This window comes from Bombina bombina, chromosome 2 (genome assembly GCF_027579735.1).
Source record: "Bombina bombina isolate aBomBom1 chromosome 2, aBomBom1.pri, whole genome shotgun sequence".
Taxonomy (NCBI): Eukaryota; Metazoa; Chordata; class Amphibia; order Anura; family Bombinatoridae; genus Bombina; species Bombina bombina.
The window spans coordinates 531,789,595-531,813,191 of NC_069500.1; the positions used below are offsets into that span (position 1 = coordinate 531,789,595).

General features: G+C 39.3%; 1 protein-coding gene across 2 annotated transcripts in view; it reads right to left on the reverse strand.

Moving 5' to 3' along the window:
• The window catches only part of IPO4 (importin 4), a 722,238-nt gene that overhangs the window by 585,284 nt on the left and 113,357 nt on the right, over positions 1-23,597 (reverse strand). For both annotated transcript variants that reach the window (XM_053702364.1, XM_053702363.1), the window contains exons 8-10: positions 12,711-12,812; positions 11,048-11,131; positions 9,459-9,620 (exon numbers count right to left, since the gene is read on the reverse strand). In XM_053702364.1, coding sequence (XP_053558339.1) covers positions 9,459-9,620; positions 11,048-11,131; positions 12,711-12,812 — 348 coding nt within the window. The remainder of the gene's footprint in view (positions 1-9,458; positions 9,621-11,047; positions 11,132-12,710; positions 12,813-23,597) is intronic.

Here is a 23,597-nt window from a genome sequence, read left to right on the forward strand (position 1 = left end):
CTGACGGGTGTTGAATGGAATGAAGGACCCGGCATGCATTTTGAAGCTTTGTTAACCTGTCTTCTGTCAGGTAAATCTTCATTTCTACAGAATCTATCAGAGTCCCCAAGAAGGGAACTCTTGTGAGTGGAAAGAGAGAACTCTTCTTTTCGTTCACCTTCCATCCATGCGACCTTAGAAATGCCAGTACTAACTCTGTATGAGACTTGGCAGTTTGAAAGCTTGTATCAGAATGTCGTCTAGGTACGGAGCTACCGAAATTCCTCGTGGTCTTAGTACCGCCAGAAGAGTACCCAGAACCTTTGTGAAGATTCTTGGAGCTGTAGCCAATCCGAATGGAAGAGCTACAAACTGGTAATGCCTGTCTAGAAAGGCAAACCTTAGATACCGGTAATGATTTCTGTGAATCGGTATGTGAAGGTAAGCATCCTTTAAATCCACTGTGGTCATGTACTGACCCTCTTGGATCATGGGCAAAATTGTTCGAATCGTTTCCATCTTGAACGATGGAACTCTTAGGAATTTGTTTAGGATCTTTAAATCCAAGATTGGCCTGAAAGTTCCCTCTTTTTTGGGAACTACAAACAGATTTGAGTAAAACCCTTGTCCTTGTTCCGACCGTGGAACTGGATGGATCACTCCCATTAATAAAAGATCTTGTACGCAGCGTAGGAACGCTTCTTTCTTTATTTGGTTTGTTGACAACCTTGACAGATGAAATCTCCCTCTTGGGGGAGAGGATTTGAAGTCCAGAAGGTATCCCTGAGATATGATCTCTAACGCCCAGGGATCCTGAACATCTCTTGCCCAAGCCTGGGCGAAGAGAGAAAGTCTGCCCCCTACTAGATCCGGTCTTAGGGGCAGCAGCAGGTTTCCTGGCCTGCTTGCCCTTGTTCCAGGACTGGTTAAGTTTCCAGCCTTGTCTGTAGCGAGCAACAGCTCCTTCCTGTTTTGGTGCAGAGGAAGTTGATGCTGTTCCTGCTTTAAAATTACGAAAGGAACGAAAATTAGACTGTCTAACCCTAGGTTTGGCTTTGTCCTGAGGCAGGGCATGGCCTTTACCTCCTGTAATGTCAGCGATAATCTCCTTCAAACCGGGCCCGAATAAGGTCTGCCCTTTGAAAGGTATATTAAGCAATTTAGATTTAGAAGTAACATCAGCTGACCAGGATTTTAGCCACAGCGCTCTGCGTGCCTGAATGGCAAATCCGGAATTCTTAGCCGTAAGTTTAGTTAAATGTACTACGGCATCTGAAATAAATGAGTTAGCTAACTTAAGGGTTCTAAGTTTGAGTGTAATCTCATCTAGTGTAGATGATTCAAGTGTCTCTTCCAGAGACTCAAACCAAAATGCTGCTGCAGCCGTGACAGGCGCAATACATGCAAGAGGTTGCAATATAAAACCTTGTTGAACAAACATTTTCTTAAGGTAACCCTCTAATTTTTTATCCATTGGATCTGAAAAGGCACAGCTATCCTCCACCGGGATAGTGGTACGCTTAGCTAAAGTAGAAACTGCTCCCTCCACCTTAGGGACCGTTTGCCATAAGTCCCGTGTGGTGGCGTCTATTGGAAACATTTTTCTAAATATCGGAGGAGGTGAGAACGGCACACCGGGCCTATCCCACTCCTTAGTAACAATTTCAGTAAGTCTCTTAGGTATAGGAAAAACATCAGTACTCGCCGGTACCGCAAAATATTTATCCAACCTACACATTTTCTCTGGTATTGCAACTGTGTTACAATCATTCAGAGCCGCTAACACCTCCCCTAGTAATACACGGAGGTTTTCCAGCTTAAATTTAAAATTTGAAATATCTGAATCCAGTCTGTTTGGATCAGAACCGTCACCCACAGAATGAAGTTCTCCGTCCTCATGTTCTGCCGCCTGTGACGCAGTGTCTGACATGGCCCTAATATTATCAGCGCACTCTGTTCTCACCCCCAGAGTGATCACGCTTGCCTCTAAGTTCTGGTAATTTAGCCAAAACTTCAGTCATAACAGTAGCCATATCCTGTAATGTGATTTGAAATGGCCGCCCAGATGTACTCGGCGCTACAATATCACGCACCTCCCGAGCGGGAGATGCAGGTACTGACACGTGAGGCGAGTTAGTCGGCATAACTCTCCCCTCGTTGTCTGGTGAAATATGTTCAATTTGTACAGATTGACTTTTATTTAAAGTAGCATCAATACAGTTAGTACATAAACTTCTATTGGGCTCCACTTTGGCATTAGCACATATAGCACATGTATCTTCCTCTGAATCAGACATGTTTAACACACTAGCAATTAACTAGCAACTTGGAAATGCTTTTTCAAGTAATTTACAATAATATGAACATGAACTGTGCCTATAAGAAGCACAGAAAAAATTATGACAGTTGAAAATAATTAAGTTATAGCATCAAATCTTTGTAAGAAATATACAATTTTAGCAAAGGATTGTTCCCATTAGCAAAGGATAACTAACCCTGGCAGCAGAAAAAATACACAAATAAACGTTTTTTATCACAGTCAACTATACTCTTCACAGCTCTGCTGTGATGATTACCTCCCTCAAAAAAGGCTTTGGAGATCCCTGAGTTCTATAGAGATGAACCGGATCATGAAGGAAGAAAATGAACCTCTGACTGAGTTTTTTGATGCGTAGTAAAAGCGCCAAAAATGGCCCCTCCCCCTCACACATAACAGTGAGAGAGATCAGTGAACTGCTTTAATTTAAACAAAACTATTGCCAAGTGGAAAAAATAGTGCCCAAAACATTTTTTCACCCAGTACCTCAGAGAAAACAGAATTTATGTTTACCTGATAAATTACTTTCTCCAACGGTGTGTCCGGTCCACGGCGTCATCCTTACTTGTGGGATATTCTCTTCCCCAACAGGAAATGGCAAAGAGCCCAGCAAAGCTGGTCACATGATCCCTCCTAGGCTCCGCCTACCCCAGTCATTCGACCGACGTTAAGGAGGAATATTTGCATAGGAGAAATCATATGGTACCGTGGTGACTGTAGTTAAAGAAAAGAAAATATCAGACCTGATTAAAAAAACCAGGGCGGGCCGTGGACCGGACACACCGTTGGAGAAAGTAAATTATAAGGTAAACATAAATTCTGTTTTCTCCAACATAGGTGTGTCCGGTCCACGGCGTCATCCTTACTTGTGGGAACCAATACCAAAGCTTTAGGACACGGATGAAGGGAGGGAGCAAATCAGGTCACCTAAATAGAAGGCACCACGGCTTGCAAAACCTTTCTCCCAAAAATAGCCTCAGAAGAAGCAAAAGTATCAAACTTGTAAAATTTGGTAAAAGTGTGCAGTGAAGACCAAGTCGCTGCCCTACATATCTGATCAACAGAAGCCTCGTTCTTGAAGGCCCATGTGGAAGCCACAGCCCTAGTGGAATGAGCTGTGATTCTTTCGGGAGGCTGCCGTCCTGCAGTCTCGTAAGCCAATCTGATGATGCTTTTAATCCAAAAGGAGAGAGAGGTAGAAGTTGCTTTTTGACCTCTCCTTTTACCGGAGTAAACAACAAACAAGGAAGATGTTTGTCTAAAATCCTTTGTAGCATCTAAATAGAATTTTAGAGCGCGAACAACATCCAAATTGTGCAACAAACGTTCCTTCTTTGAAACTGGTTTCGGACACAGAGAAGGTACGATAATCTCCTGGTTAATGTTTTTGTTAGAAACAACTTTTGGAAGAAAACCAGGTTTAGTACGTAAAACCACCTTATCTGCATGGAACACCAGATAAGGAGGAGAACACTGCAGAGCAGATAATTCTGAAACTCTTCTAGCAGAAGAAATTGCAACTAAAAACAAAACTTTCCAAGATAATAACTTAATATCAACGGAATGTAAGGGTTCAAACGGAACCCCCTGAAGAACTGAAAGAACTAAATTGAGACTCCAAGGAGGAGTCAAAGGTTTGTAAACAGGCTTAATTCTAACCAGAGCCTGAACAAAAGCTTGAACATCTGGCACAGCTGCCAGCTTTTTGTGAAGTAACACAGACAAGGCAGAAATCTGTCCCTTCAGGGAACTTGCAGATAACCCTTTTTCTAATCCGTCTTGAAGGAAGGATAAAATCTTAGGAATCTTAACCTTGTCCCAAGGGAATCCTTTAGATTCACACCAACAGATATATTTTTTCCAAATCTTGTGGTAAATCTTTCTAGTTACAGGCTTTCTGGCCTGAACAAGAGTATCAATAACAGAATCTGAGAATCCTCGCTTCGATAGAATCAAGCGTTCAATCTCCAAGCAGTCAGCTGGAGTGAAACCAGATTCGGATGTTCGAACGGACCCTGAACAAGAAGGTCTCGTCTCAAAGGTAGCTTCCAGGGTGGAGCCGATGACATATTCACCAGATCTGCATACCAAGTCCTGCGTGGCCACGCAGGAGCTATCAAGATCACCGACGCCCTCTCCTGATTGATCCTGGCTACCAGCCTGGGGATGAGAGGAAACGGCGGGAACACATAAGCTAGTTTGAAGGTCCAAGGTGCTACTAGTGCATCCACTAGAGCCGCCTTGGGATCCCTGGATCTGGACCCGTAGCGAGGAACTTTGCAGTTCTGACGAGAGGCCATTAGATCCATGTCTGGAACGCCCCACCGCTGGGTGACTTGGGCAAAGATTTCCGGATGGAGTTCCCACTCCCCCGGATGCAATGTCTGACGACTCAGAAAATCCGCTTCCCAATTTTCCACTCCTGGGATGTGGATAGCAGACAGGTGGCAGGAGTGAGACTCCGCCCATAGAATGATTTTGGTCACTTCTTCCATCGCTAGGGAACTCCTTGTTCCCCCCTGATGGTTGATGTACGCAACAGTCGTCATGTTGTCTGATTGAAACCGTATGAACTTGGTCCTCGCTAGCTGAGGCCAAGCCTTGAGAGCATTGAATATCGCTCTCAGCTCCAGAATATTTATCGGTAGAAGAGATTCTTCCCGAGACCAAAGACCCTGAGCTTTCAGGGATCCCCAGACCGCGCCCCAGCCCATCAGACTGGCGTCGGTCGTGACAATGACCCACTCTGGTCTGCGGAACGTCATCCCTTGTGACAGATTGTCCTGGGACAGCCACCAACGGAGTGAGTCTCTGGTCCTCTGATTTACTTGTATCTTCGGAGACAAGTCTGTATAGTCCCCATTCCACTGACTGAGCATGCACAGTTGTAATGGTCTTAGATGAATGCGCGCAAAAGGAACTATGTCCATTGCCGCTACCATCAACCCGATCACTTCCATGCACTGAGCTATGGAAGGAAGAGGAACGGAATGAAGTATCCGACAAGAGTCTAGAAGTTTTGTTTTTCTGGCCTCTGTTAGAAAGATCCTCATTTCTAAGGAGTCTATAATTGTTCCCAAGAAGGGAACCCTTGTTGACGGGGATAGAGAACTCTTTTCCACGTTCACTTTCCAGCCGTGAGATCTGAGAAAGGCCAGGACGATGTCCGTGTGAGCCTTTGCTTGAGGAAGGGACGACGCTTGAATCAGAATGTCGTCCAGGTAAGGTACTACTGCAATGCCCCTTGGTCTTAGCACCGCTAGAAGGGACCCTAGTACCTTTGTGAAAATCCTTGGAGCAGTGGCTAATCCGAAAGGAAGCGCCACGAACTGGTAATGTTTGTCCAGGAATGCGAACCTTAGGAACCGATGATGTTCCTTGTGGATAGGAATATGTAGATACGCATCCTTTAAATCCACCGTGGTCATGAATTGACCTTCCTGGATGGAAGGAAGAATAGTTCGAATGGTTTCCATCTTGAACGATGGAACCTTGAGAAACTTGTTTAAGATCTTGAGATCTAAGATTGGTCTGAACGTTCCCTCTTTTTTGGGAACTATGAACAGATTGGAGTAGAACCCTATCCCTTGTTCTCTTAGTGGAACAGGATGAATCACTCCCATTTTTAACAGGTCTTCTACACAATGTAAGAACGCCTGTCTTTTTATGTGGTCTGAAGACAACTGAGACCTGTGGAACCTCCCCCTTGGGGGAAGTCCCTTGAATTCCAGAAGATAACCCTGGGAGACTATTTCTAGCGCCCAAGGATCCAGAACATCTCTTGCCCAAGCCTGAGCGAAGAGAGAGAGTCTGCCCCCCACCAGATCCGGTCCCGGATCGGGGGCCAATATTTCATGCTGTCTTGGTAGCAGTGGCAGGTTTAAAATTTGCACACCAAATTTGGAAGCTTTAACCCTTAAAATAACGGAACCGGAGCCGTTTTAACACTTTAACCCCTTTACAGTCCCTGGTATCTGCTTTGCTGAGACCCAACCAAACCCAAAGGGGAATACGATACCAAATGACGCCTTCAGAAAGTCTTTTCTAAGTATCAGAGCTCCTCTCACATGCGACTGCATGCCATGCTTCTCAAAAACAAGTGCGCCACACCGGCGCGAAAATGAGGCTCTGCTTATGCTTTGGGAAAGCCCCTAAGAAATAAGGTGTCTAATACAGTGCCTGCCGATATTAAAATATCAATATACCCAGATAAAATGATTCCTCAAGGCTAAATATGTGTTAATAATGAATCGATTTAGCCCAGAAAAGTCTACAGTCTTAATAAGCCCTTGTGAAGCCCTTATTTACCATCGTAATAAACATGGCTTACCGGATCCCATAGGGAAAATGACAGCTTCCAGCATTACATCGTCTTGTTAGAATGTGTCATACCTCAAGCAGCAAGAGACTGCACACTGTTCCCCCAACTGAAGTTAATTGCTCTCAACAGTCCTGTGTGGAACAGCCATGGATTTTAGTTACGGTTGCTAAAATCATTTTCCTCATACAAACAGAAATCTTCATCTCTTTTCTGTTTCTGAGTAAATAGTACATACCAGCACTATTTCAAAATAACAAACTCTTGATTGAATAATAAAAACTACAGTTAAACACTAAAAAACTCTAAGCCATCTCCGTGGAGATGTTGCCTGTACAACGGCAAAGAGAATGACTGGGGTAGGCGGAGCCTAGGAGGGATCATGTGACCAGCTTTGCTGGGCTCTTTGCCATTTCCTGTTGGGGAAGAGAATATCCCACAAGTAAGGATGACGCCGTGGACCGGACACACCTATGTTGGAGAAATAAACGTTTTTACATGCCAGCAAAAAAACGTTTAACCTCAATAAATTAATTGTTATTTAAAACCTATTGCAAGTCCCTGCAAATTAGGTTAAGTCTATGCATACAGTATAAATCCAGTGAAGTACCATTCCCCAGAATACTGAAGTGTAAAATATACATACATGACAGCCTGATACCAGCTACATCTACTGCATTTAAGGCTGAGTTTACATTATAACGGTATGGCAGGATTTTCTCATCAATTCCATGTCAGAAAATAACAAACTGCTACATACCTCTTTGCAGATTAGTCTGCCCGCTGTCCCCTGATCTGAAGTTTACCTCTCCTCAGATGGCCGAGAAACAGCAATATGATCTTAACTACTCCGGCTAAAATCATAGAAAAAACTCAGGTAGATTCTTCTTCAAATTCTACCAGAGAATGAATAACACACTCCGGTGCTATTATAAAATAACAAACTTTTGATTGAAGGTAATAAACTAATTAAATCACCACAGTCCTCTCACACATCCTATCTATTCGTTGGGTGCAAGAGAATGACTGGAGGTGACGTAGGGGGGAGGAGCTATGTAGCAGCTCTGCTGGGTGAATCCTCTTGCACTTCCTGTAGGGGAGGAGATAATATCCCAGAAGTAATGATGACCCGTGGACTGACCACACTTAACAGGAGAAATGTTGTTACTTTTGTATGATTAAGTTTGAGGAAATTATATTCTCTCAGAGATAATGTTGAGTGCTCTGGCTGAGAGGATGAGTTCATCATATTTTCTAGAAAAAAAATCTCTGTGGGGTCCTTGATTCATCTTTTGTAGCATTTGTCATCAGTAAGCTGTCATAAGGCCTCTAGTATGTACATCTCAGTTGGCCAGATTACCACATTCCCAGCTTTATCAGAGGGTCACTACATCCTGACAAAATTGCATTTGTTTGAGTTTGTTTCCTCAGGGTTGATATTTGAATAAGGTTTGTCTGGTAATGCTATTAAAGGGACACTGAACCCAAAAAAAATTTCTTTCGTGATTCAGATTGAGCATGCAATTTTAAGCAACTTTCTAATTTACTCCTATTATCAAATTTTCTTCATTCTCTTGGTATCTTTATTTGAAATGCAAGAATGTAAGTTTAGATGCCGGCCCATTTTTGGTGAACAACCTGGGTTGTCCTTGCTGATTGGTGGATAAATTCATCCACCAATAAAAAAGTGCTGTCCAGAGAACTGAAACAAAAAATAAAAGCTAAGATGCCTTCTTTTTCAAATAATGATAGCAAGAGAACAAAGAAAAATTGATAATAGGAGTAAATTAGAAAGTTGCTTAAAATTGCATGTTCTTTCTGAATTACAAAAGAAAAAAATTGGGTTCAGTGTCCCTTTAAGCTTTTTTTAACCAGTCTTTTTCATTACTGGTAGGGAGTTCACTTTCCTCGAGTAATTCTACTAAGTATGGCTTGTTCCTCACTAGGAACATTATCACTAGTGGAGAACATTTTTTTTAAGTGTGAGTTTACGTATAAATAGATGTAAGTCTTTTACAATTTTAAATAAGTCTATTTGTGATGTAGGTGCAAATGATAGGCCCTTAGATAAAATAGTTTTTTGGGATTCTGATATGTCTAAACTTTCTATCTCTCTATCAGCAAACTGTGTTTGTTATTACAACAGTTTAAGTCCTCATTCAAACTTTCAAATGTTGGGAGATTGCAAACTTAAACCTCTCAAACACCTCGGAATTATTGATGACATCATTAAATAACATCACATATATCAATGATGTCATGATTATCAGTTCTGATGTACAATATAACAATGGTGAGATTTACAACATTTAACTACTGAATCTAACTTGATACAGTACAGCAAATACCTTGTTTTACTTAGAACAATATAGTGCATATTCGATTGTTCGCATAAAATATACATTTTACAGGAAACATAACTGGATTTTTCTTTTAGATATACAAATAAATCACATATAAAACTATATATGTTTGTAGGGGAGGTTCTCATTCTCTGGATTATAATAAGTAAAGCACAAGCAATAAAACCTAATGCAAGTAAATTCTAAAAAAAACAGATGAAACCACTTTGTTTTTTGTTTTTTAGAAACATGGATTTTGCTGTTTGGAAAAGGTGCTACATACTGATTTTGTTTCAACTAATACAGACTGTATCTCTATTTGTTTGAGACTAAATACAATATATTGATTGGGTTTCCTCTAGAGAGTCCCCTTCCATCTCCTTACTTTTTTATGCAAGTAATGCACAGAGACAGCGTATTGCTAGACATTACTGTTATACATTGGTTTATATTTGCATTCACAACACATAGCACATTCTAATTTAAAGTATAAAGTTTGCACCTGCACAGCATAATGTTTTGGGGTCTGAACCTCTGCGTCTGCCTCCATTTCCTCTTCATCATCCTGGTCTTCTGGGTCCATTTCTCCAGTTGGGGGCTCGGCGCACATGATGGGAAAGAGAGTATTGAGAATATGTGGCAGCAACTTCTGTTTCAGGATTGACTGATGAACGGAAACAGTAGATATACAAGTTATACAGCTACTCAACAAAATACTGATCCCTATAAGCTTTTCATGTAACAATTGTGTTTTCATTTTGTTGTGCTGCCACCCAGATCTCTGTCACATTCTGTCTTGTACTCTGTTCCTCATCATCTTCTATTTATCGCTTTAATCTGCATAAACCCTCTCAACTCTCACAAACATAAAAAAAAATTTTAAGCAAAAACTAATGTTAACTGCCAGCTGTTAGGCACTTATAAGACACATGTACCGGCCCCAAATTTAACCTGGTTATGTATTAACAAAAGAGAATTTGGTTCAAATGTGAGCAGGTTTTACTTTAAAGGGACAGTCTAGTCAAAATTAAACTTTAATGATTCAGATAGAACATGCAATTTTAAGCAACTAATTTACTCCTATTATAATTTTTTCTTCATTCTCTTGGTATCTTTATTTTAAAAAGTAAGAATATAAGCATAGGAGCCGTCCCATTTTCGGTTTAAGCACCTGGGTAGCGCTGTCTATTTAGTGTCTATGAAAGTTCAATGTTGACTAGACTATTCCTTTAAAGGGACATAATACTTATATGCTAAATCACTTGAAACTGATGCAGTATAACTGTAAAAAGCTGACAGGAAAATATCACCTGAGCATCTCCATGTAAAAAGGAAGATATTTTACCTCACAATTTCCTCAGCTCAGCAGAGTAAGTTCTGTGTAAAAAGTTATACTCAGCTGCTCCCAGCTGCAGGTAAAAAAATTTAAAAAAAATGAAGAAATGAACAGCAGCCAATCGGCATCAGTAGTGCTTAGGTCATGAACTTTTACTGTGATCTCATGAGATTTCACTTAACTCTCATGAGATTTCATAGTAAGCTTCCTTTACCTGATTGGTGAAATAATATGAGAGTGCACGAGGCTCATCCCTTCAGATGTCCCAGGACAGACACACTAAAATGCTGCTTAGAAATCCTTTACAATGGGAGGTGGCTACTGAGGGACTTTTGAGGTAAAATATCTTTCTTTTTTACATAGAGATGTTCAGGAGATATTTTCTAGTCAGCTTTTTACAGCTTTGCTGCATCACTTTCAAGTGTTTAAACGTTTGGGTATTATGGCCCTTTAATCATACATTTGATCCTATAGTGATTACTTTCAACCATGTTAAACTATGACCCAAATAACAATTAAAAGGTCATTAAGATCCTTTTCAGTCTTGATTAGGGATCTGATGTCCTCCACAGAAAAACATCTATACAGAAGTAACATTTTCTTTTTTTGCATATTGGTGATTTCAAATATTGTATATAAAATTGTAATGCTGATATAGGCAACAAATAAAAGAAAACGAACAAAAAGTACATTAAATAAAAAAGTGCTAAAAAAACGCCACACAACAAGACAACCATACAATACAGACCACTCACCTTGCTTTTGAGTTTAATAAGGAAAGTAATACAAGAAAGGGCCTTCACACGAAGATTATCAGATAAAGAAGTGTTAACGCACACCTGCACAAAGACACAAATAAGGGTCATTTTCCCCAGACATACTGATTCAATTCGATCTTCCTAGTCACTGTCCCTCGCTCATGCAATCTGAGTCCATGTGTATTGTGTTACCACTGCTTAAATCTGGTTTTTGAATATTAAAGAGTAACATTGAAGTTTTTTATTGTTTTTTTACCTAGGTATCTCTTCAACAAAGAGTAACATGAAAACTTGATAACAGAATTATGATCTGTCTTTTTTACAAAAGAAAAATGCTGGGTTTCATGTCCCCTTGTAGGGCTGTGACAGGAGGTAATGGACCCTGCACAAATTAGATTAAAAATAAATAAAAGGTAAAATCCTTTATAAATTATTAATAATACATATTGTATTGATTTCTGTTAAGTATAACCTGAAGCCTTAGTGCTTTTTTATTAAAACAATGTTTTATATCCCTTTTATGAGATTTTATAGACAGAATGCATAAGAAAGCAATATATTAAATTGTAATACAGATAACACTGTTATTCCTTTAAAGGGACATTAAACACCTTGGGGTATTTATACAACATGTTTAGATATGCATAATGAAACAACTCTGCAATATACTGTAATTATTTATTTTGCCCCTTCTAACTTTTTAATGCTAACCCGGCTACATATCTTTCCCTTATCTGACCTAACTGACTTTAACTGATAACAAATGCAAAACCAAATGTATTTTATATTAGCATTATGACAATGTCTAGCCTTGTTATCTGCAGACTAAAGCCCAAATTGGTTCCTCCAAATTACAATGTCTTGTAATTACAATGTGTGTACTGTCCCTTTAAGATGTGGCCTTAACAGTCAATATAAGTACACATTTACAAAATATGCATCAGACACAAAAAATGCATATGACTGCTTATATGTTATCTAGTTTTACCCCTTCTATCTTAATAGACTTAATAGCCAAGTCACTAAAGGTAGCTATGCTTTATTGTGGCCTATAACCTTTAGCAGATAGGTATTACTTATTCTGCACTTTTACAATTGGACCAAGATTTTTCATTCAGCAGGAACCACAAGGTGGTATATTATACTGCTCTGATGGCCTATGGATCCTCAATATATCCCAGGAGCAGACTTTTCTGTTTTGGCTGGCATGAGTACTAATGCAGACTGCACACCCAGAAAGGGAAAGTGAAGGTCAATTTTGATGAATTAGTGCCTGGTTTTTAATAATCCTATAAAAAAACAAGGGCACTTTAATTCATCAAAATTTATATTTCACTTCTTTTCTTCAAAAACTTACCTTTTATTCCTGGCAGCCGCTCCAGCGATTACCCTGGCCGTCTGAAGCCTCTGCAAACGTCCGAAATAACGAACCCGGCTTCCTCCAATCACGGCATCTCCCCGGGGGAATCTTGGCCTGATGCAACACCGTGATTGGAGGAATCCGGATTCGTCATTTTGGACCCGCGAAGACGGGCGGAGGAAGTGCTGGAGTGGCTGCCAGGATTAAAAGGATTATTAAAAACCGGGCACTAATTCATCAAAATTGACCATCACTTTAAGTGTGTAACAAGACCTAGCTATAATTAGACTACAACAGTACCTCCAGACAGAAATTAGTAACGTCTGCTATATAATGAACTATGACTGATGCTTCACTCTCCATAAGCTCATCAAAAACTTCCATCGCCTCACATGCTTGGTCCTGAAAGACACCAAAAGGAGAAAGAGCATTAAGGGGAAAAAAATTGGAAGCAAAAATTGAAAAAAAGTGAGGTGCAGGCTGCATTTGTGTGTATGTAATTGCAGGCTCATTACAATGAAAGAAAGAAAATGACCTAACATGCCTGCATTGCACTCATTTAGTTAAACCAAAGATGGTACAACATATAACACACACAAAGAAAGACCCTATGATATAAATATGTATAGTTTATAGGAGAGAAGGGAAAAAGGCAACATAATAGAAACCTTAAAATATATGAAGGCACTTAAAGGGACATTAAATCCAAACATTTTCTTTCATTATTCAGATAGAGAACACAATTTTTAAAAAGTTTCCAATTTACTTCTATTATCAAAAATGTTTCATTCTCATGTTATTCTTTGCTAAAGAGATACCTAAGTAGGTAGCATGCACATGCCTGAAGCACTACAGGACAGGAAATAGTGCTGCCATCTAGTGCTCCTAGTAATGTAAAACATTGTTGCAAAACTGCTTCTATATAGTGCTGCAGACACGTGCACACTCTTGAGCTTACATTTCTGCTTTTCAAATAAGGATAACAAGAAAACAAAGAAAATATGATAATAGAAGGAAATTAGAAAGTTGTTTAAAATTTTATGCTCTATATAAATCATGAAAGAAAATAAAATTGGGTTTTACGTCCCTTTAAGTGGAAGCTGAAAGCCTTTTCCACAAAAATAAATAAATACCAAAACAAGTGGTCACAATCATGAGTTAGAGTGTAGCAGCTTCAGGAGAAATGTGAGGAAGTAGTCTATTACAGAATGGGTGGTGGATTCATTAAAAAACATCCAATAGAACTGGCACAAAAAATGTCTGTAAAATAATAAAAACAATGCCTGGAACATACATAATGCTATACTAATAAAACAGTAACAAGTAATATGGGTAGGCTTAAAGGGACACTCAAGTCAAAATTTAACTTTCTTTCATATAGGTGGCAAGAGTCCACAAGCTAGTTACTGGTGGGATATACATTCCTACCAGGAGGGGGCAAATTTTCTCAAACCTCAAATGCCTATAAATACACCTCCCACCTCACTCATTCCTCAGTTTTAAAAACTTTGCCTCTTTAGGAGGTGGTGAGGTATGATATGCTTGATTTCTTCAGTGAAAGGCGCTTCTAAGCATATTGAAGTCCAGTTCCTCTCTTATAGCAGTGTTTGTCTGAGGGATGTGATGGGAATATTGCCTAATGATACCATGTTTTCGCCTATGGGAAAGCTTTTCACAAGGCTCTCTGTAAATCGGTCGTAGGGATTCAACTGCTGCCTCCCGTTATAGATCGACAATATACTCTTGTACCATCACCTCTGCTGATATGTTTAAGTACTGGTTTGGCTGCCTGCTATATGTGGATGGGTGTCTTAAACAGTAAGTATATCCTTTTCTTTCATGTAATTGGCAAGAGTCCATGAGCTAGTGACATATGGCATATACAATCGTACCAGGAGGAGCAAAGTTTCCCAAACCTCAAAATGCCTATAAATACACCCCTCACCACACCCACAATTCAGTTTTACAAACTTTGCCTCCTATGGAGGTGGTGAAGTAAGTTTGTGCTAAGATTTCTACGTTGATATGCGCTTCTCAGCATTGTTGAAGCCCGATTCCTCTCAGAGTACAGTGAATGTCAGAGGGACTAGAAGGGAGTATCACTTATTTGAATACGATGATTTCCCTAACGGGGGTCTATTCCAAAGGTTCTCTGTTATCGGTCGTAGAGATTCATCTCCTACCTCCCTTCCCTTTTCAGATCGACGATATACTCTCAATTTACCATTACCTCTACTAATAACTGTTTTAGTACTGGTTTGGCTATCTGCTATATGTGGATGGGTGTCTTTTGGTAAGTATGGTTTTTATTATTTAAGACACCCCAGCTATGGTTTGGCACTTTATGCATTTATATAAAGTTCTAAATATATGTATTGTACTTATATTTGCCATGAGTCAGGTTCATGTATTTCCTTCAGCAGACTGTCAGTTTCATATTTGGGGAATTGAAACATTTTAAGAAATGTATTTCTTACCTGGGGTTTAGTCTTTTTTTCAATTGACTACTTCTTCCTATTGCGGGTATTAGGCCCGCGGGTGCTTCAAATGCTAAACTTTATTGCGTCATTCTTGGCGCAAAAATATTTTTGGCGCGAAAAAATACGTTTATGATGCAACTTCATCATTTCCGGCGTCATACGTGACGCCGAGACCTTTCACACGGCGGTGTCATTAGTGACGCAAGTGTGTCATTTCCAGGTTATTTTTGGCGCCAAAAAAGTTTACGTTACGTTGTGCGTCATACTTGGTGCAATTTTTTTTTCATTATTTCAATATATATGATATACCTGTAAATTTTAAAGAATTTGTTTCTGATTCTATTCTGAAGGCTTTGTCTGCATTTCCACCTTCTAATAAACGTAAAAGGTCTTTTAAAACTTTTAGCTCATTTAGCTGATGAAATTTCAAATGACCAACAACATAATAATTTATCCTCTTCTGATGAGGATCTATCTGAGACAGAAGATCCTTCCTCAGACATTGACACTGACAAATCTACTTATTTATTTAAAATAGAGTATATGCGTTCTTTATTAAAAGAAATATTAATTACTTTGGATATTGAGGTAACCGGTCCTACTGACGTTCAGCCTAATAAACGTTTAAATGCTGTTTTTAAATCTCCTGTGGTTTCCCCAGGGGTTTTTCCTATTCCTGAGGCTATTTATGATATGATTTCTAGGGAATGGAATAAGCCAGGTACTTCTTTTATTCCATCTTCAAGGTTTAAAAAATTGTATCCTTTACCAGCAAAATCTATAGAGTTTTGGGAAAAAATCCCCAAAGTTGCTAAACGTACCACTATTCCTATGGAAGATAGTACTTCCTTTAAGGATCCTTTAGATAGGAAGCTTGAATCTTATCTAAGGAAGGCCTATTTATATTCAGGTCATCTTCTCAGACCTCCTATTTCTTTGGCTGATGTTGCGGCTGCATCAACTTTTTGGTTGGAGAATTTAGCGCAACGAGAATTGGATCCTGACATATCTAGCATTACTCGCTTACTGCAACATGCTAATCATTTTATTTGTGATGCTATTTTTTATATCAAAATTTATGTTAGATCCATGTCTTTAGCTGTATTAGCTAGAAGAGCTTTGTGGCTTAAATCTTGGAATGCTGATATGACATCTAAATCTAGATTACTATCTCTTTCTTTCCAAGGTAATAATTTATTTGGTTCTCAGTTGGATTCTATTATTTCAACTATCACTGGAGGAAAAGGAGTTTTTCTGCCTCAGGATAAAAAACCTAAGGGTAAATCTAAGGCTTCTAACCGTTTTCGTTCCTTTTGTCAGAATAAAGAACAAAAACTCAATCCTCCTCCCAAGGAATCTGCTTCCTCAAATTGTAATAAATCCAAGCCATTTAGGAAACCAAAGTCAGCCCCTAAGTCAGCATGAAGGTGAGGCCCTCATTCCAGCTCAGCTGGTAGGGGGCAGATTAAGGTTTTTAAAGGATTTTTGGAAAAAATCTGTCCAAAATCATTGGATTCAGAGCATTGTCTCTCAAGGGTATCGAATAGGATTCAAAGTAAGACCTCCTGTGAGAAGATTTTTTCTCTCACGTATCCCTGTAAATCCAGTAAAAGCTCAGGCTTTTCTGAAGTGTGTTTCAGACCTGAAGTCTTCAGGGGTAATCATGCCAGTTCCTCCTCAGGAACAAGGTTTTGGGTTTTATTCAAACCTATTCATTGTACCAAAGAAAGAAAATGTATTCAGACCAGTTCTGGATCTGAAAATTTTGAATCGTTATGTAAGAGTACCAAATTTCAAGATGGTGACTATAAGGACTATTCTGCCTTTTGTTCAGCAAGGACATTATATGTCCACAATAGACTTGCAGGATGCATACCTTCATATTCCGATTCATCCAGAACACTATCAGTTTCTGAGATTCTCTTTTCTAGACAAGCATTACCAATTTGTTGCTCTTCCATTTGGCCTAGCAACAGCTCCAAGAATCTTTTCAAAGGTTCTGGGTGCCCTACTATCTGTAATCAGAGAACAGGGTATTCCGGTGTTTTCTTATTTGGACGATATCTTGGTACTAGCACAGTCTTTACATACTGCAGAATCTCACACAAATCAACTAGTGTTGTTTCTTCGGAAACATGGTTGGAGGATCAAATTACCAAAAAGTTTCTTGATTCCTCAGACAAGGGTCACCTTTTTAGGCTTCCAGATAGATTCAGTGTCCATGACTCTGTCTCTAACAGACAAGAGACGTTTAAAATTGGTTGCAGCATCCCGGCACCTTCAGTCTCAGTAATTCCCTTCAGTGGCTATGTGCATGTAAGTTTTAGGTCTCATGACTGCAGCATCGGACGCGATCCCCTTTGCTCGTTTTCACATGAGACCTCTACAGCTTTGCATGCTGAATCAATGGTGCAGGGATTATACAAAGATATCACAATTAATATCCTTGAATCCCAATGTACAACACTCTCTGACATGGTGGATAGATCACCATCGTTTGGTTCAAGGGGCTTCTTTTGTTCGGCCAACCTGCACTGTGATCTCAACAGATGCGAGTCTTTCAGGTTGGGGAGCTGTTTGGGGATCTCTGACAGCACAAGGGGTTTGGAAATCTCAAGAGGCGAGATTACCAATAAATATTTTAGAACTCCGTGCAATTCTCAGGGCTCTTCAGTTCTGGCCTCTGCTAAAGAGAGAACCGTTCATTTGTTTTCAGACAGACAATATCACAACTGTGGCTTATGTCAATCATCAGGGTGGGACTCACAGTCCCCAAGCTATGAAAGAAGTATCTTGGATACTTACTTGGGCGGAATCCAGCTCCTGTCTAATCTCTGCGGTGCATATCCCAGGTGTAGACAATTGGGAGGCGGATTATCTCAGCCGACAGACTTTACATCCAGGGGAGTGGTCTCTCCATCCAGATGTGTTTTCTCAGATTGTTCAGATGTTGGGTCTTCCAGAGATAGATCTCATGGCCTCTCATCTAAACAAGAAACTTCCCAGATACCTGTCCAGGTCCAGGGATGTTCAGGCAAAAGCAGTGGATGCACTGACACTTCTCTGACTCAGTGATTAATACTATGTTACAAGCTTGTAAATCTGTCTCTAGAAAGATTTATTATAGAGTTTGGAAGACTTACATTTCATGGTGTTCTTCTCATAAATTCTCCTGGCATTCTTTTAGAATTCCTAGAATTTTACAGTTCCTTCAGGATGGTTTGGATAAAGGTTTGTCTGCAAGTTCTTGAAAGGACAAATCTCAGCTCTTTCTGTTTTATTTCACAGAAAGATTGCTATACTTCCTGATATTCAGTTTTGTACAGGCTTTAGTTCGTATTAAGCCTGTCATTAAATAAATTTCTCCTCCTTGGAGTCTTAATTTGGTTTTGAAGGCTTTACAGACTCCTCCATTTGAGCCTATGCATTCTTTGGACATTAAACTACTTTCTTGGAAAGTGTTGTTCCTTTTGGCTATCTCTTCTGCTAGAAGAGTTTCTGAGCTATCTGCTCTTTCTTGTGAGTCTCCTTTTCTGATTTTTCATCAGGATAAGGCAGTTTTGCGGACATCTTTTCAATTTTTACCTAAGGTTGTGAATTCTAACAACATTAGTAGAGAAATTGTTGTCCCTTCCTTATGTCCCAATCCTAAGAATTCTTTGGAGAGATCCTTACATTCTTTGGATGTGGTAAGAGCTTTGAAATATTATGTGGAAGCTACTAAAGATTTCAGGAAGACTTCCAGTCTATTTGTTTTATTTTCTGGTCCTAGGAAAGGTCAGAAGGCTTCTGCTATTTCCTTGGCTTCTTGGTTGAAACTTTTGATTCATCAAGCTTATTTGGAGTCGGGTCAGGCCCCGCCTCAGAGAATTACAGCTCATTCTACTAGATCAGGCTCCACTTCGTGGGCTTTTAAGAATGAAGCTTCAGTTGATCAGATTTGCAAAGCGGCGTCTTGGTCCTCTTTGCATACATTTACTAAATTCTAGCGTTTTGATGTATTTGCTTCTTCTGAAGCAGTTTTTGGTAGAAAAGTTCTTCAGGCAGCTGTTTCAGTTTGATTCTTCTGCTTTTGATTTAAGTTTTTTTCTTTCAAAAATGAAAATAAACTTTTTTTTGGGTTGTGGATTAATTTTTTCAGCGAAATATGGCTGTTTTTATTTTTATTCCCTCCCTCTCTAGTGACTCTTGAGTGGAAGACTCCACATCTTGGGTATTGATATCCCATATGTCACTAGCTCATGGACTCTTGCCAATTACATGAAAGAAAACATAATTTATGTAAGAACTTACCTGATAAATTCATTTCTTTCATATTGGCAAGAGTCCATGAGGCCCACCCTTTTTATGGTGGTTATGATTTTTTTTTTATAAAGCACAATTATTTCCAAATTTCCTTTGTTGATGCTTTCTACTCCTTTCTTTATCACCCCACTGCTTGGCTATAAGTTAAACTGAATTGTGGGTGTGGTGAGGGGTGTATTTATAGGCATTTTGAGGTTTGGGAAACTTTGCCCCTCCTGGTAGGATTGTATATCCCATATGTCACTAGCTCATGGACTCTTGCCAATATGAAAGAAATGAATTAACCAGGTAAGTTCTTACATAAATTATGTTTTATTATATAAGACACTCCCAGCTATGGATTGGGCACTTTTTTTTATTTATTTTTTATTGAGGAATCATAAACAAAACAAAATTCAGGAGAATACAACATTCTTTGTAGGTTTCATAAACATACAAGCATTACATTTACAAGTGTTCCAAATCAAAGGATAAGGGTAACTTCTCAGATATATGAGACTAATAATAAGAAAAAAAAATTGATACAGACATAATATAACCTGGGTAAAGACAGGATAGTAACCTTAATGTATATGATTTCCTTTTAATTTTGAGTGTTATAAGATCTGCAAGAGATGCGTATTCACATATATGTATATATATAGATGAGGGACACAACAACGGAACAGAACCAAGTTACTCTATAAAGTCAAATTTCCTTCGTAACGGGTTATATTTTTATGATCAGGGTTAATGTTTGAAAATGACTGGGTTAACAAATTTAAAGGTTCATGTTCAAATGCTTATTAACATAAAGCAACAAATATATGGAACAGTAAAAATCCACTAGAATAGGTTGGAACGGTTCCTCTGATATATTTCCAAAGGCTAAAAAATTAATTTATTCTATATGAACGTTCAGCCATAGGATATTGTGTACAAATAGGGTGCAGTCTTGATAGTTCCCTGCAAGTGATGAATGACAAAGTTCAGCGGCATTAAACTTTTCATGTTTGTGTCAGCGGTTGCTACTCCAGAAGTGTTTAGAACTAAGGACACTTCTCGTAATTTATAAGGAACCTCAACGTGTGGTATGGGATCGTCATAATATTCTTTATCCAGATTGATGTTCTTGGATATGAAGCGCGCTTCCCCAGGCAAGCAGCAAGACCCCCTCCTTCTATAAAGACTCACTTGAGGTTCCGGAGGTTTCTTGGTATTGTGGTTTTGTGTGATATGGGCACCATTCATTCAAGGTATTCTTAGAATTAGGGCTGCAACTAACGATTATTTTCATAATCGATTAATCGGCCGATTATTTTTTCGAGTAATAGACTAATCGGATAAAAAATAAATAAATCATTTTTTTCTTATATTTAAAATAAAATCCACATACTGAGTGTTCTAAATATAAACTTCAGACTAAAACTTTACAAATATTACATTAACAGAATTGTTGGTCCAATTTTTTAAGCAGCAGAACTATTATAATTAAGCAAAACAAATCCACAAACTGAAAAGAGATAGAACTAGTAAGAGGTAGACTACCACTATTTATAACATTCTGTTATTCACTCTTTCAGAAACTTTGCATTGAAATGCAAAAATGTTACCATGTCCACATGCTCCTGTCCGAGGCTGGCATACTTTTTTGTAAGCTATTTTGTCTGCAGCAGGAGAGGCGCTCAGATGGTGTTGAGGTGCCTGAGATGCATAAAGTAGGGTTTTGCCAATTTCACCAAGGTGGGCTATTTGTATTTATATGTTAGCTCCCCACCAATGCAAGGGGCCTCTTAAAGACTGGACTTCATTCTGACATAAAAATATCTTAAATATCTATATGCAATGGTAAACAACCAGCTACAATATTAGGGGAAACATATCTAGCCCACTCTTAAAATAACAGATATATACTTAGAGAAGTTGAATTTGGTACATATTCCATTTATAGTAACAAAAAAATAGAGTGTGGTGTACACAGACATACACCGCACTCATAGGGGGCGCTTACTGGTAGCTATAATATTGGTACAAATATAAAGCAAACAATAAAAAATATTAATAATGCAATCAATCAAAAGATACCCAATCCAAATTCGTAGATACTGGAGTGTGGGTAAATGCAAATGTCAATAGGTGTCCATACAAACAATCCTGAAAGATGGAGGCAGCTCTCTGTCATAGGACGGTCATCCTTATGTGTCTTGATCTAAGAAGAAAAAGGAACAGAGGCGCCAAACATGGCCTAGTAACGTCAGGGCACCAACACACAGAACCGACAGGATAAAATATACTCACAAGTGAGGCGCACCCCAAGTGGTGCTATTATGGCAGACTGGAACTAAAGCAGTGGTCCAGCTCACTGATCACCGCCAGCCGAGACTCCAAATTCAGATAATCCTTGAGAGGACCTATTGTTTAAAGCCTGGAGGGACAAGAGAAAGGCACAAGCATAGCCCAGTAACATTTTGACCAAGGAGATGAAGAACTTAAAGGTTGCACTTACAGGAGGCGAAGCACCACCAGGTGCAATATCAGCAGTACTGGGACCTCTCAGCCGCCCAGTGGACTGTGGAATCCAACCAGCAGGAAGATAAATGTCCCAAAATGAGCAAAAGAGAAAAAATGCCCCCACGAGAGCAAAAAAGGATAATAGCAAGTGTATATTTAAAATACTTTATTAAAACAAGCGACGCGTTTCTCAGCCACCACAGGGCTGTTTCTTCAGGCTATAAAACAATGTTAAAACTCACTTGCTATATAACAGGGATGAGGAAAAAACTCATCCCTGTTATATAGCAAGTGTGTTTTAACATTGTTTTATAGCCTGAAGAAACAGCCCTGTGGTGGCTGAGAAACACGTCGCTTGTTTTAATAAAGTATTTTAAATATACACTTGCTATTATAAATTTTTTGCTCTTGTGGGGGCATTTTTTCTCTTTTGCTCATTTTATCTCATTTTGGGACATTTATTTTCCTGCTGGTTGGATTCCACAGTCCACTGGGCGGCTGAGAGGTCCCAGTACTGCTGATATTGCACCTGGTGGTGCTTCGCCTCCTGTAAGTGCAACCTTTAAGTTCTTCATCTCCTTGGTCAAAACGTTACTGGGCTATGCTTGTGCCTTTCTCTTGTCCCTCCAGGCTTTAACCAATAGGTCCTCTCAAGGATTATCTGGATTTGGAGTCTCTGCTGGCGGTGATCAGTGAGCTGGACCACTGCTTTAGTTCCAGTCTGCCATAATAATACCACTTGGGGTGCGCCTCACTTGTGAGTATATTTTATCCTGTCGGTTCTGTGTGTTGGTGCCCTGACGTTACTAGGCCATGTTTGGCGCCTCTGTTCCTTTTTCTTCTTACATATTCCATTTAATTAAAAATATAAAAAAAAGGCAAAAGAATAGAGCTTGATGCCCCCTGTTTCCGCGAGAGCCTTCAGGCTCGCCGGAAACAGCAGTTATGAAGCAGCGGTCTTAAGACCGCTGCTCCATAACTGGTCAATTCCCTCTGAGGCTGCGGTCTGCAATCCGCCCGATCCTATACGATCAGGCTGATTGACACCCCCTGCTAGCAGCTGATTGGGCGCTAATCTACAGGGTGCGGCAAAGCACAAGCAATGTCTGTCGGACATGAAACGCTACAGCGTATCATGTTGGACAGAAATTGATAAATTGGCCCCAATATATCAGTAACAGGACACAGCCTTACACATTTATCTATAGAGTATATATATATATATATAATATATATATATATATATATATATATATATATATATATATATATAAATAATCAGCAATAGCAAGGGATCCACTAAAAATTGTGCAAACAGGTAATAGTGGCATCAATTCATATAACAAATGCCATCAATCTAGGGATAGGTGTAAATAATAAGCTTGGCACTATATCATACAAAGCATAGTCCCAAATTACCTGATTTAATATAAACAAATCCAAATGATGACTCCTATTATTTATGGGTTGCAGATAAGACAGGAGTAGTTGTAAACTTAAAAATAAACTTATACTGTCCTGAAAAAGTGAAAAGTAAATGTCTAACCAGGACCAGCCCGATATGAAGGATACAACATATCTGTTCAAGGATCAAATGGAAAATTCTAAATTTCTAGCAGGGCCAGAAAACTGAGAATAATAAACAGAAACATAGAAGCTCTGAAGCTTAACTATAGTCTCGGACATATCAAGGGAACAACACCCTGACCAGAGACAGTTTTTTGGGGGGTTTTTAACTTCCACTGGAAGATTCCTTCAATCGCGACATAAAATCGCTAATACCAGAATCTCAGAGCGAAAAGTCTTCCTAAGAAGAGTTTCAACATAATCTCACGCTCAAAAAATAACAGGAAAATAAAACTTATCCCAACCGAATTAGAAAAGAAAATAGGCCTGCGCACACAAGAGATAG